General features: G+C 44.0%; 1 protein-coding gene across 3 annotated transcripts in view; it reads left to right on the top strand.

Annotated features, from left to right (window-relative positions):
* Positions 1 to 14,921, top strand: part of REEP1 (receptor accessory protein 1) — a 125,155-nt gene that overhangs the window by 100,906 nt on the left and 9,328 nt on the right. For all 3 annotated transcript variants that reach the window (XM_031949798.1, XM_031949797.1, XM_031949796.1), the window contains exon 6: positions 1,610 to 1,787. In XM_031949798.1, coding sequence (XP_031805658.1) covers positions 1,610 to 1,787 — 178 coding nt within the window. The remainder of the gene's footprint in view (positions 1 to 1,609; positions 1,788 to 14,921) is intronic.

The following is a 14,921-nucleotide window of genomic DNA, read 5'->3' as shown; positions in this document are numbered from 1 at the left end:
ACTCAGGTTTTCCTGAGCTAGGTGGTGCAGTGGATTGAGTGCTGGGCTTGGAAGATCTGAGTTCATATCCAGCTGTGTGAACACGGGCAAGTCATTTAACCCTGTTTGCCTCAGTTTCCTCATCTGAAAAGTAAGCCAGATGTCAAAATGGCCAACTACTCCAGTATCTTTGCCTAGAAAACCCCAAATGGGATCATGGAGAGTCAGACAGGACTGAACAGTGGCAGAGTACCTTATCTGAGTTGGGATTTTATGTTTAGTTTTTAATCTCTCTAGTATGTTAGTGAATCTTGTTTTCATTAGTGTTTCTTTTGTGTTGTAAATGAAGGCCCCCTTTCTTTCATCTGACCTGCTTTAATTTTAATGAACTAATTCTGTCTGTTTGTCCTTTAACCTTCCAAAGAGCCGGGTGTAGTGGGCAGAGCTTCAAAGGGGAAAGGAACAAACGTATTAAGTGCCTACTGTGTGCCAAATACTGTGCTGAATGTTTTATGAATAGTAGTTCATTTGATCCAGGAAGATTTGGGTTCAAGTCCCATCTCTGATGCATCTAGCTGTGTCATCCCAGAAAAGTCACTCAACCTCTCATTGCCCTAAGCAATTTCTAAGACTAAGCTGAAGAGGTGCCACAGAGCTTTGGCATATAGTAGGCGCTTAATAAATGCTTATTGAATTGTATAAGTAAAGCGTATTTCCTCCACTGGGAATTCCATATAACAATGAGTTCATGAATTCAGTCCCTACACCTATTTTAGTTTTTAAAATAATATTTTATTTTTCTCCAGTTATATATAAAGATTAAAAATCATATTAAAAACACTCATTCAAACTTTTTTTTGAGTTCCAAAGTAAGAGTTCTCTCTTACTTTATGCCTATTTTATATCTCCTTCTCTGGAGTGACTTCAGAAGTCTATTTTCCCCCTGGTTCTTTTTCGTTCTTGGAGAATTCATCATAACTAGAACTGTCTAAAGTCCCAGGCTGCCCCAGAAGTGAGCACGGTCTCCTTCATTGGAGGATGCCCAGCAAAGGCAGGATGACTACTTGTTGGGAGGGGCATGTGGGAATTCTTTTCTGGTAAGAACTGAGACCCCACGTCCCACTCGATGCTAAGGGTCTGAAACGAGTATTTATATCTATCTGTCTGCGTGTCTTTCTAGTTATATACCTGTCTAGTTACCTGTCTGTCTAGTTATGTACCTAATTATCTATTTAGTTATGAACCTATCTATCTAGTTATGTATTGATCTGTCTTATCTATCTATCCTATCTGTCTGTCTCTCCATCTATTCTATCTATCTAGTTATTTAGCTATCTATGCTCTCCCCCTCCTTCCATCTTTGGGAACCTCTTCTTTTTATTTTAATTTAAATTTTTTAAAATTGCTTCAGAGTTCCGAGTCATCTCCCTGATTGCTCTCCATAAACTACATTCCCTTCCCATTTAAAGGTCTCCATCATTGCCCATCAGCAAGAGCCCAGATCTCATCCCCCCTAGCATTGTAGACCCGCAGCTCTCCGCTGCCCCGATCCCCAGGAGCTCTGACCCCCAAGTAGACTGCCTAGCTCAGAGTACTGACCGCTCGCTCCTTGTTTCTCTGTTGAATCCAGGGACAAGGTGCCTTATCTGAGAGGCTCCGGAGCTTCAGCATGCAAGACCTCACGACTATCCGCGGGGATGGGGCCCCCGTCCCCTCTGGCCCACCTCCCTCAGCCACCGTGCGGACCAGCAGCAAACATGGCCAGCCCAAGATGTCCAGAAGTGCATCTGAAAGTGCTGGAAGTTCAGGTGGGTGGCTCTTCTTTTTCCCTCCTGAAATGTGTTTCTTCATCACACTGGCTGGAGATTAAAGTGGTACCTGGTGCAAGGGAGCTGTCCAAAGTCTTGGCTCCAACCCAGTGGGCTTGCTTTGCAAATAAGCCATATGATATGGACGTGGGATGAGGAGTCCACTCAGAAGGTCGGGAGGCAAGGACCATCATTGGGGGGAAATCACTTCTGGAAATGCTATGGCCTAGAAAGGCCTCAATTAGCTTGGGTTTGTCTTCCCGAGGGACAGAGAGGGAATAGAAGCATATTGGATAAAGCTGAGAGGTCAGGAGAGGAGACTCTGAGAAGCAAGGCTGGCCTCTGGCCAAGATGTGGCTCAGCCAGCCATGAAAGCTTGGTCTCCTCTCTCTGAGCATCCCAGACCCGTGCCCTGAGGGCTCCACTCCCAAAGATCAGATCCCTTTGGGCCAAACACCCAGGGACTCTGTACTCTTGTTCACTGCCCACCTAAAGAGCCTTCCCATTTTAACTCCATTCCAACTGAACTCCATCTTCCCCTCTCACATCTGCTCCACACTGGGAGTGACAGCTCATCTGACCAACTGATTCCAGCTGCGGGAGAGAGCCCCTTCCCAGGCGATTTACCCGGACCTTCTGGAGATAACGGGCCCTTCCCCCTCTCTGCCCCCCAAAGTTTAAGCCATCAGTGACACCCGTGGTGGGAATTTATGCAGGTTTTCAATTCTATTGAGGAAAGCTTTTCTGGGGGAGGGGTCCTGAGTGTGCTCCTTCCCAAAGAACCAGATCAGACGCCATGTTTATGAGAAGTACCGTGGGACATCACAAAGAATCTCACTGGGGGAGTCTCCTTTTCTTGATATGCCTTTGAAATCTTCTCTGACCCTTCTTCTGTGGCGAAATCCTCTGGAAGTTAACTCTGCCTCTATGTATATTATGCATATGAATCCTCACTCAGCTCCCTCTTCCCTTCTCTTTCTCTCTTTCTCTGTCTCATATACATAATTTATATGTGTGTATACAAATGTATATGCATATATACACACATACACATACATATATATAATATATATATTTTTTTAATTTTGGCTTTTTGGTCTGAAAATGTGATTTCTCCAGAAAGGGACCTCGTAGTGTGTGAATTCCCTCCTCCATTGCAGATTGTCAATCTGCCGGCAAACGAGTTTTGGAGAGTTGTCATGGGAATTAAGACCTTACAGAGGCTTGGCCACAATCATGTGTCCTCAGCAGAACTTGAGCCTTTTAGACCAGGGCTAGCCCTCTACCTGCCATGCAGTCTCTTGGTTCCTGATTTACTACAGGGCCCGTGTAGCTCAAAGTTGTACATCCTTTCTTTGAGGGCAGAAGAAGGGAAACGTTGGCAGATTACTGGTGCACACACAGCAATAATAATAACGGAGGAAGCGCGCAATTATATTACACTTTAAGGACGCAAAGGGCTTTCCAAATGTCTTTTTTGATCCTCCTAATAACCATGTTGTCATAACGAGTGGCTAGCTGGTGTAGTGAATGAATTGTTAGTCTCAGAAACTTACTAGCCATGTGGCAAATGACTGAATTTCTTTGTGCCTCAGTTTCCTCATCTGAAAAATGGGGATAATAACAGCCCCTCCTCCCTAGAATTAAATTAAATAATATTCATAAAGCATTTGGCCACCTTTAAAGCATTATAAAAATGTAGCTGCTATCCCCATTTACAAATGGGGAAACTGAGGCACAGAGCAGGTAAGCCAGGATCTGCCTGAAGTAGAATTTGAGTAAAGGAAGTCGCTGACTCCAGGTCCAGCGTTCTAATCATTAAGCTGCCCAGCTGCCTCTTCCTTGTTCTTGCCCAGTTTCCTGAGAAGTCTGCTCTGTCCTTCTGGTCCCCACTGCTTTGTCTACCTACCCCTTCTCACCCACCTTCTCACCAGCTTCCGCAGCAGAACAATCCCAAGTGGGGAAGTCAGAGACACCCAACTTCTCTTCCCTCCTCCCATTCTTTACTAGCTATGTCACTTAAATTCTCCACGTCTTAGTTTCCTAATGTGTAAAACGTAAGTAGGTTCATAAGAACATAGGGCCTAAAAATAAATTAATAGAAAATTTAAAATGAATAAATTAGTGGATTTAAATTTAGTTCCTTTGAGTCAGTTGAGAGGATCCCTAAAGCCCCTTCTAGCTCTGACATTTTGTCTTTATTATCCCCAGCATCTACCATAGTACTTGATCTATAGTAAAAAATACCTTAACAGATGTTTGTTGATTGACTGATGGATATATTATTACAGATAGTAACAATAGCCGATATTTATGAAGCATTTACGATGTGCTAAGCACGTCACAATTTACAGTCTCATTTATTATGTTCACTCCAATTTGGGGAGGTAGGTACTATTATTATCCCCCTTTTATAAATGAAGAAACTGAGGCAAATTGGGGTTAAGTGATCTGCCCAGGGTCACACAGCTGGGAAATATCTGAGGCTGGATTTGAATTCCAGCCTTTCTGACACTAGGCCTGGCACTCTGGCCACAGGTCTACTAGGCAGAGACCCTCTCAACCCCCACTAATGCTTATAGAATAATAGTTAAATAGTTAAAAGTATAGTTCATATGCCTAGAACACTTTAAAGTTTACAAAGCTCTTTACAAATAATCTCAAATACAAATGTTATCCCAGTGACTTCTCTGTAAAGAAGGTGCTGTTTTGACTCACACTTTACAGATGAGGAAACCGAGATACTCGACCCTTAGGGGATCGCAAACTTCCGTGGGATTCAAACCCAGGCGTGCCATGTAGACTTTGTTCCTCAGTGGCTTCATGTGCCAAAAGGCTTCCTAGAGGCTCAGAGGGAGCCTGGCATCCTGGGACCTCTCTCGGCCCGCTGGGCAGCCGTCCCACCTTGCCCTGGGTGGGAAACCATACAAGGGCAGGATTGCTTGTACTGGCAGCAGCCCAAAGCAAAACCTCTCTGCACTGGCAGAGCCGGGGGCAGATGCCCAGCCTCCTTAGGGTGCCAGGCTCCCGGAGATAACCCGAGGGGTTGGGTGAGACCCAGAGGGCTTGTACCAGGCTGTGTCCTGGTCACGAACGACAGTCCTGAGGGGTCTCAGGCTCCGACGTCTAATCCACCCCCTGAGGAAAACTGTGGCCCAGCAGGGTCACCCAGGGGCCCTCCACATCAGCACAGGACCCCCATATGAAGTGGGGGCTAAGCTGATTCCGGGAGTCCCTCCTGGAAGGTTCTGGAGCTTCATCCGACTGGTCTGGAGCCAGGAAAACCCAAATTCAAATCCGATCTCATGAGCTGTTTGATTCTAGGCAAATTACTTTACCATGGTCTCAGTTTATTCATCTCTAAAAGGGGGACTAATGATAGCAGCTCCCTCCCCAAGGTTACTGTGAGCATAAAACCAGAGACTTTTTGTAAATCAATTGGTAATTTATTTAATAACAAAGACTTGTACTTGTAGTAGTAGTGGTGTAGTAGTACTAGTTAGTGGTAGTGGAGGTAGTAATAGTGATAATAGTATTAGTTAGAAGTGGTGGAGGTAGTAATAGTGATAGTAGTAGTAATAGTACTAGTAATAGTGGTAGTGGACCTATCACTAATAGTCATAGTAGTACAATTAGTAGTAGTGGAGGTAGTAATAGTGACAGTAGTAATAGTACTAGTAGTAGTGGTGGAGGTAGTAATAATGATACTAGTTAATAGTTAATAGTACTAGTTAATAGTGGTGTAGATACTAATAGTGATAGTAGTAATAGTACTAGTAGTGGTGGGGGAGATAGTAATAGTGATACTAGTTAATAGTTAATAGTACTAGTTAATAGTGGTGGAGATACTAATAGTGATAGTAGTAATAGTACTAGTATGGTGGTGGAGGTAGTAATAGTAGTAGTAGTAGTGATCCTATGACCATTACTTCCTTTTAAATTGTAAGGCATCCATTCAGAGCTCCCAAAAAGCAGCCCAATAAGAGAAAGCCAGTTTTTTATTGTGTCATCAATGTTGAACCTTTTTCTCTCCACCTCCCTTGCATTCTTTATACATACCAAAAAGGCAACATTATTAGGCAGGAAAGCTGGGGAAGACTGGATCAGCTCTATGCAAAATTCCCCTTTTTTCCATTTTATTTTTAATTTAACAAGTATGTATTACTAGATGTGGGACCCTAGTCAAGTCATTTCACCCTGTTTATCTCAGTTTCCTGATCTGTAAAATGAGCTAGAGAAGGAAATGATCAACCACTCCAGAATTTTTGCCAGGAAAACTCCAAATGGGGTCATGAAGCATCAGATACAAACAAATGAACTAACTCAACAACAACAAATCATCTCTCCCTCCTTCCCCGAGCCCAATTTAAAAGAAATAAAGACAAATAAAACTCTTATAATGAATATGCATGTTCAAACAAACCAGTTTCCCACATTGGCCATGTCTAAAAATGTGTATCACACCCTGCACCCTGAGTCCACCACCTTTGTTAGGAGTTGGGCACCAGGCTTTCTCCTCTGTTGCTGGACTCATGGTGAATCTTTGCATTGCTCAGAGACCTTCAGAGTTGTTTATCTTCACAATTTTGCGATGGTCCATTCTCCCTGTTCTGCTTATTTCACTTTGCATCAGTTCATACAAGTCTTCTGGGTTTCTCTGAATCCATCCCCTTCATCATTTCTTATTGCCCAATAGCATTCTGTTATATCCATGCACCACATTTTGTCCCACCATTTTCCAATCGATAATCATCATCACCAGTTCTTCGCCAATACAAAGCTCTAAATATCTTTGTACATGTGGCTCTTCTTCCTCTTGGATTTCATGAGGCTTTAGATCTATTAGTGATATTGGGGATGAAGACTTTGGAGGAGAGGATTGGGGAGACTGGGGCTCTTGAGTGACTTCAAGATCAAGATTTTTCTACCTGCAATTGAAGTCCAAAGTTAGCTTGAGGGAAAGGAGCAGATTGGCAAGGGGAGGAAGGACTCTGCTTTAGGAAGAGGGAGGAAAGGGTTTTCTTCCTAGAAAAAGAGCTAAGAAAGAGTTAAAAAAAGAAAAAAAAACTATCCTAGAAGGAGATAAAAAGCATAGAAGAGTCTTTGCCTTCCAGATGCTCTAGCTCTCTCTCTTTTCTATGAAACCTTCCCTGATGCCCTCACCTGTCTCTGTAGTTAAAAGACTCCAGAGGTCCCTAGTTTTGCAGAGAAGGAAATTGAGGCTCAGAGACTAGGACAGCACATGGTGAATTTTAGTCCTTTGATTTCCAGTTCAGCTCCCTGTCCATGGCCCCCGACTCCCTCTTTGTTCTGAAGGCCGGGGTGATGAGAAGGAAGGGAACCTGGTCCTCGTTGGGATGGAGACGGGGGCTCCAGGAAGTGGATGATGGGACCAGCTGGGCAAAGGAAGCTAAGTCAGCTCCAGAAGTCTGACTTTGTCAGGCAGTGTCTTGGAGTGGGAGAGAGGGACGAGCGGGCCTGCCCCCAAGCGTGAGCGTCTGCCAGGGCTGACCAGGGCTCAGGGCAATTTTTAGACATACATGGTATTGCACGGCCCTGCTCCTGACTCACCCCGTCTGCCAAGAGAGCAGGAGGAGCAAGTCACAGGCAGACAGTTCTCTGTGATGGAAGACCCCCCCACACCCCCCAGTGCCCTGGAGCAGCCTCTGGGATCTGGATTTTGGGCTCTCTCTCCCATGTCCTCTTGTTCCTGCCGTGTCTGTCTGAGGGAGGAATTCTAGGGCTCTGCTTGCCAAGTTCTGCTACTGCGAGTTCATCACAAGTGGTTCATGATGGGGGCAGCTAGATGGCCCAGAGACAGCTTTGGAGTCAGGAGGAGCAGAGCTCAAAATCCAGCTTTGGCTACTGGCTGTGTGAACCTGCACAAGTCACTTAGTCCCAAATTGCTTCAAAAAACAAAAACAAAAAGCACCAGCAAAGGCTCCGAGGGAGAGGTGGTATGTGGAGTGGGCCTTGGGGAACCCATGGGATGCCCATTACCCACTTCCGGTGGTTCCCTTGGGTCTGCTGGGGGTGAAGGGACACAAGGCTCAAAGTTCAAATGGAGTCAACCAAGTCCTCTGGATCTATTTCTTGAGCAGTAGACAAGAAGGGGGGGGGGGGCATTCTAGGCCAGCAAGAGGAGAATAATAATAATAATAACGGGCATAACTAGCATTGATGGTGCTTTAAGGTGTACAAAGCACTGTACAAATGTTATCTTTCCTTCCCTGGGAGGTAGGTGCTATTATCTCCATTTTTCAGTTGAAGAAACTGAGATTTCTTCAATCAGAGGTTAGGCGATCACACAGTAAATAAGTAAATTTGAACTCAGGACTTCTTGATGTCCAAGGCTCCATCATGGGCGCCCTAGCTGCCTGCAGAGAAATGTGGACATGTGGGGTCTGGGGCTCAAGGGGTTTCATTTGTAATCTCAGCTACTCCCCTCTCCACCGGCAGAATTTCTTTCATGTGAAGCTGGTTAAATACCCCTCCCCTCTTCCCTCCTCTGAGTTACCCCTCCCCAGGTCTTTCATCTATTCTTCATGTAGCATGAAATCCCCACCCCTCCAAATCTGGCGGCCCTTCTTGCACTTTCTGTGCAGAGAAACCTAGGAAACCTTCCTTGATCTCCTCAATTGAAAGTGATGTCTTCATAGATAAAGGACTATGGAAGTCCCCAGTTTTACAGAGTGGGAAACTGAGGCCCAGGGACCGGACAACACTTCTCTTTCTCAGTTCCTTTGGAAGGGTGACTTTGGAGATTTACAGGCTCGGATTCTGAGCCCTCTCCGGAGGAGGACTGGCTTCCCACAGCCCGCTTTGGGGGGCTTTGGAGGACAGCGTTTCTGTCACTCACATTTCCGTGTCACTTTGTGGAAGGTTTTCCAGGGATTTGAAGGAGCTTCCACCCACAGCCACCAGCTCGTATGGGTCTCTCCCATGCCCCGGCTCTGAGGCCCACCAGAAAGGGTCAGTGACTTGCCAGGTCCAAAGTAAGCTGTGACCCTGAATCTCTCCATCTTGCCCCTCTGGGTGGGTTCCCCCATCTGGCCCCCGAGCTTACTGAAGGCCAATTTGTTCTGTCTCCTTGGCAGTGTGTACCTGCTGCACCTCATGCAGGACCTGGAAAGGTGAGTGGGAGGGACCCAGGGTCCCATCCTCCCTGTGTGGTGGCCTGATGGCTGTGACGCTTCTAACACGGATAACAGGGGCCTTTTCCGGCTGCGCGGTCCTTGTGTTGTGCTTTGTGGGAGGCAGAGAAATCTTAGTTCTTCCATAGCCTCCCATATTTCTCCCTTTGGGGAAGGGGGCTGAGGCAGCTGGGAAGGAGCCGCCTGGTTTGTCTACGATGCCCTGAGATGGGCACGAGGGAGTTGAGACTGGAGAAAGCAGGGGGCTTGGGGCTCCCTAGGCCCTACTGAGGGCACAGAGGATGCCCACCAGAGTCCCATGGGCATTGGGAGTCTGGGCCAGAGCCCCGATTCCTCTGGTGCCAACCCAGAATTTCCAAAGCCCGGAAAGCCCAAGAGCAAGCCTCCTCTGCTTCTGGGAGACCCCCTCTCGGCCCACAGAGGCAGCCCGGGTCTCCACGGAGACCCCCTGCTATGCTCCAGATGCTCGCCGTGTGGCCCTGGCAGTTTGGAGCAGTGAGTTTGCTGAACTAATGAGCAGTTTGGCGCCCGTCCACTCCCTCCGCCAGCCCTGCGCCACAGCCAGACTCTTTGGCAAAGTCTGCCGCTGGAGACGGCTTTCAGCCGCAGGAGAGCAGATGGAGGAAAGGTGGGGCTGGTGACTCTGGCAACCTGGGCGGTGGGGGCTGCGGATCCAGGGGGGAGAGAAAGACCTCCCTCCTTTCTCCTCCACTGCCCCTCCCACCCCCTTCCTTTTGTCCCCCACCTTCCCCCCTACCCCCACCCCACTCCTCTCCGTGGTGGCTCTTGGATCTCACACGAGTCATTCTTTCTCAATGGATAGAGGCTGTTTTCAATGAATTTGTCTGAATGCATCATGGGATACAATTTTAGGAAAATCCTTGTGCTTTCTGATCCTCCTAAAAAGGAAACAACTAAACAGCCTGTGACTCTGGGAACTGTGCAGCAAGTCTGGACTTCAGGAGGGTCTGGTCCTGCAATAATATCTTCCCTGCAAGAACTTCCCCCATGGAGACTCCCGCCCCCAGTCAGATCTGTAGCTCCCCTGTGACTGATGCAGATGGAGAGTTTCCTGGGCCCAGGGAGGGGCTGAGTGACTCATTCCAGAAGCATTTCACATGTGTGTGTACATATACATATGTATGTGTGAATACACACTGACACATATTTATTATGTGTCTGTGTGTATATATATATATATATATATACATATATATATATATATATATATATATATATATATATACATACATGTCTCTTTCATTTCTAAATATATGCCCTTTTCCCTTTCCAGAGAACTATCTGGGTAGCTGAGAACTATCTTATATATCACATACATATGTGTGTATGTATATATACACATATATATTTGCTATGATATTAAAATATCATGTTATATATGTTATATATCAGTGGTTCTCAAACTTGTTTTCAGTATCTTTATCCTATTAAAAATGATTGAGGATCTCTCCAAAGCATTTTTTGTTTATCTGGCTTATATTTATAGACATTTACCATATTGGAAATAAAAACTATTTTTGAATTTGTAGATCCTCTAAAAGCGTTTCAGAGATTCCCAGGATTCTCTAGACCGTACTTTGAGAACCACTGTTATATATTATGATATATTATATATATACAGACCTCTCTTCATTTCTAAATATATGCTCTTTTCCCTACCCAAAGAACTATCTGAGAACTATCATATATCTCGTGTATATACACATATATATTTATTATATTATATTATGATATTTCATATATATATATATATATATATATACATACAGACCTCCCTTTCATTTCTAGATATATTCCCTTTTTCCTATCTGGAGAACTATCTGGGTATCTGAGAACTATCTTATGTATGTGTGTATATATACACATATATATTTATTATATTATGTTATTTTATATATATATATATATATATATATATATATACACATAGACCTCTGTTTTCATTTCTAAATATATGTCCTTTCCCCTACCCAGAGAACTATCTCTTATAACAAAAAATTTTTTAAAAAGAGGGAGGACAAGAGAGAAGTTCATTGAAATTAAGCAGCACGGTAACTGAGTCTCATAGTAGATGCAGTGTTCCCCAGAGGTGTTCCCTGACGTCCGCAAAGAAGGGGAAGCATTATATTTTCAGGTCTCTTTGCCTGGACAACTAGGTGGTTTGGGCTCGAAGGCAGAAAGGCCTGAGTTCAAATCCAGTCTCAAATATTTATTAGCTATGTAACCCTGGGCAAATTATTTACATTTGTCTGCCTCAGTTTTCTTGACTAAATGAAATGGAGATAATAATAGCACTTATCTCCTAGGATTGTTGTAAGAATCAGAAGATATAATTGTAAACTTTAAAGTAGGTAAATACTGGCCACTATCATCGTCATTATTATCATCTTTGTCAGGGTCAAACTTGGTTATTATAATTACACAACATCCAATTATCTTTGTCTTTTCCATTTATATTGTTGGAGGTATTATGTATCTTTTCCTCTTGTTTCTTCCCTCTGTCTCAGTTCATAAAAGTTATATATTTCTCTGGATTCTTTATATTTATTATTCCTTGTGGTGCAGTCATATTTCCTTATATTCTACTGAAATTTTCCATTTTTCCATTTGCTGCCACCAAAAAAAAAAAATGTTGCTATGACTATTTTGGTTCAACAAATATTTATTGTTCAGTTGACTTTTCAGTCTTGTCAAACTCTCGGTGGCCCCATTTGAGGTTTTCTTGGTGCAGATGCTAGAGAGATTTAATCATTTCCTTCTCCAGCTCATTTTACAGATGAGGAAACTGAGGCAGACAGGGTAAAGTGACTTGGTGCCCAGCTAGAAATGTCTGGAGTCACATTTGAACTCAGGTTTTCCTGACTCCAGGCTGGGGCGCTGTCCACTGCACCAGCTCACTACTCCAGAATGTAATGAGTTCCTCCTCCTTAACTGTCTTCAGAAAGAGATTTGAAAACCACTTGTACAGTATGTCTTTTGTGTGCAGGTTAGACTGGATGGCCAATGAGGTCAGTTCCAACTCTTAAATTTTATGACTGTCATGGATGCTATCTGTCAAAAGTTTAGGCTCCTAGAGTGGAGAGGAATTGGGAGAATCCTTTGATGTCCCCTGGTCAAGTTCTTTGCCTCCTGGCAAGTCAGGAGTTAGAGCATTTCAACAGACAGCCAGTCACTTTTTAAAAAATTTTTATTAAAGCTTTTTATTTTCAAAACATATGCATGGATAATTTTTCAACATTGACCCTTGCAGAATCTTGTGTTCCAAATTTTCTTCCCCTTCCTCCCATCCTCTCCCCTAGATGGCAAGTAATCCAATGATATGTTAAACATGTATAATTCTTCTCTATGTATTTCTACAATTATTGGCCAGTCACTTTTTAAAAAGCTCCTTCTCTTTTTCCCCAAAGAAATACTACAGTCTTTTCCCTTCCCTTACGTGATAATTTCTGCCTTCTGGCCTGGACTTTAAAGTTTTCTGGTCCCTACCTTGTGTGTCTGTTCTAGACAGTTCCAATGATCTTGTGATGAAGAGAGCCATCTCCACCCAGAGAAGGATTGTGGGCACTGAGGGTGGATCCCAACATAGAATTTTCACTCAAATTTTTGTTGTTGTTTGCTTGCACTTTGTTTTCTTTCTCATTTTTTCCCTTTTTGATCTGATTTTTCTTGTGGAGCAAGATAATCACATAAATATGTATACATATATTGGATTTAACATATTTTTGTGTTTAGCAAATATTGGATTACTTGCTATCTAGGGGAGTGGGTGGGGGAAAGAAGGGAAATTTGGAATGCAAGGTTTTGCAAGGGTCAATGTTGAAAAATTATCCATGCATATGTTTTGAAAATAAAAAGATTTAATTTAAAAAAAAAAGTGATGGCCCAGGTCTTGGAGGGGCAGAATTAGCAACTATTTGCAACAGGCAGAGCTGGCCTGAGCAGAAGATGAAAGGGAGCTGAACTCAGATCTGTCCAGCCCCTAGTCACTTCAGCTACCCACCTGCCTTATTGTTATTTGGTTAGAGTCTGCCCCTGCTGGAGAGATCAGAGCAGGACTCACATTGGTAGCTAAAGTATGCACGTGAGTGTTCAGGGTGCTGGGAAAAGGGCTTGGGTTCAAATCTCACCTTTGCTATTTACTCCCTTTTTTACACTGGGCAAGTTTCCCTCCTCTCTTGGCCTGGGTTTTCCCACCTATAAAGTGAGGGGGTTCAATGTGATGACTCGTGGGGTCCTCAGTAAGTCATGGGACTGCTTGTGCCTCAGTTTCCCCATCTTTGCCCAGTGAATGCTCAGTTTCCTTCAAGTCTCACTTCCCATGAGAAGCCTCCCCACCTCCCTGCTCGCTGGTGCCATCTCCCTCCTCATACAACCTTGTATTTACTTATCTTTGTACATGTTACGTCCCTCGTAGAAGCCACTTAAGGGCAGGATCCGATGAATGCCTTACAATTAATAAAAGGTTGAGTTAAATTGAATGATCCCCTAGATCTGTTTGAAGGGCTTAAAAAGCCTCTGCAACCTGGCCCCTCTCCCTATTTCCAGGCTTCTTTCCTCTTACTTCCCACCCCTCTAGGATCCAGTGACCTTGGTTCTCCAAACACAGCCTTTATTCTGGGCATTTTCCCTGGCCATCATCCATGTCAGGAAAGCTCTCTCCTTACCTCGACCTCCCTGCTTTCTCAACTCCCTTCGAAACTCAGCCCTGAACCACTTACTTCATGAGACCCCCTTTGGTCCCTTTGCTTTTCTTTGAAAAGACTCCCATTTACTCTGTGTGTATCTTGCTTGTATCTACTTGTTTGCCCTTTTTTCTCCCTAGTAATTAGTGCCTAATATACAGTAAGTACTTAATAAATGCTTGTTGATGGTGCAGATCCCTCTTGCACACACCATGATGCTCTGGGGTCCCTTTTGGTGCTAATATCTGGTGATTCTGTTTTTCTTATTTCAAAAGGTCTGGCCTGGGACCTTGCACAGCCAGTCAGGGCCTCAGTACCATGTCTTAGAGAGAGTTACAAAAAGTTCTCTCTTAAAGAAAGAAATGATCTCTTTTACCAATGCAGGTGTCCCGGGTACACCAACCGTAGGGAAACCCTAAAGTTCGCACCCTCAGTAACAGGCAGTAAGTTGTCATGTGCAAAAACTAATTCAGTTGCCTGTTGTGTCCAAGAGACAAGAGGCATCTATTCAGCGCTTTCTGTGTCCCAGACACTGTGCCCTGGGGATATAGAGAAGGCAGACACAGGATCCCGACCCTCAAGGAGAGCACATTCTAATGGGGGAGAAGCTGGGCACACATAAGAACCATAGAGCAGGTGAGAAGTGACTTCAGAGGGAAGGCAGTAGCTCCTGAGCTGGGGGAGGAAAAGGACATTCAAGCCTGATGGACTCGAACTCTACTTGGAGAAGGCTAGGGAAAGCAAGAGGCAGAGATAAGGGGGCAAAACATCCCAGGAACAGTGTTTGACTATTGCAGTGGTTCTAGAGATGGGACATATATATATATATATATATATATATATATATATATATATATATATATATTAGAGGTTTAATAGAATAATTTACTGTTATGTAATTTTTAGTTATAATAATTTATAACATATTTATAGCCTTCATCCTGCCTCCCTTGATGCCATATCTCCTGCTTGTGCCTCCGTTTTCTCTCTGCTTCAGCATCACTCTGTATGTGATCCTGTATTTTCCTTTCCTTTTTCTTCTTACAAGCCCTCCTCTCCCAATATATGTATTTCTTAAATTTAACTTCATTTTCCCTCTCGTCAGCAATTGGAACACATTTCTGCCTCTAAAAATAGATCAATCCACCCTTCTCCAAAAGGGGGGGGTGTCCTTTTTATTTAGATGGATTCTACTTCGATGATTTTTTCTCTTGAGCCACAGCCCCACAAGCAAAAAACGGAAAAGCTCCCGATGCTAAAGTGTGTGTCCCTCTGTG

This window comes from Sarcophilus harrisii, chromosome 2 (genome assembly GCF_902635505.1).
Source record: "Sarcophilus harrisii chromosome 2, mSarHar1.11, whole genome shotgun sequence".
NCBI classification, from domain to species: Eukaryota; Metazoa; Chordata; class Mammalia; order Dasyuromorphia; family Dasyuridae; genus Sarcophilus; species Sarcophilus harrisii.
Note: the sequence above shows the minus strand (reverse complement) of the source record. Positions and strands in the feature narration are given on the sequence as shown.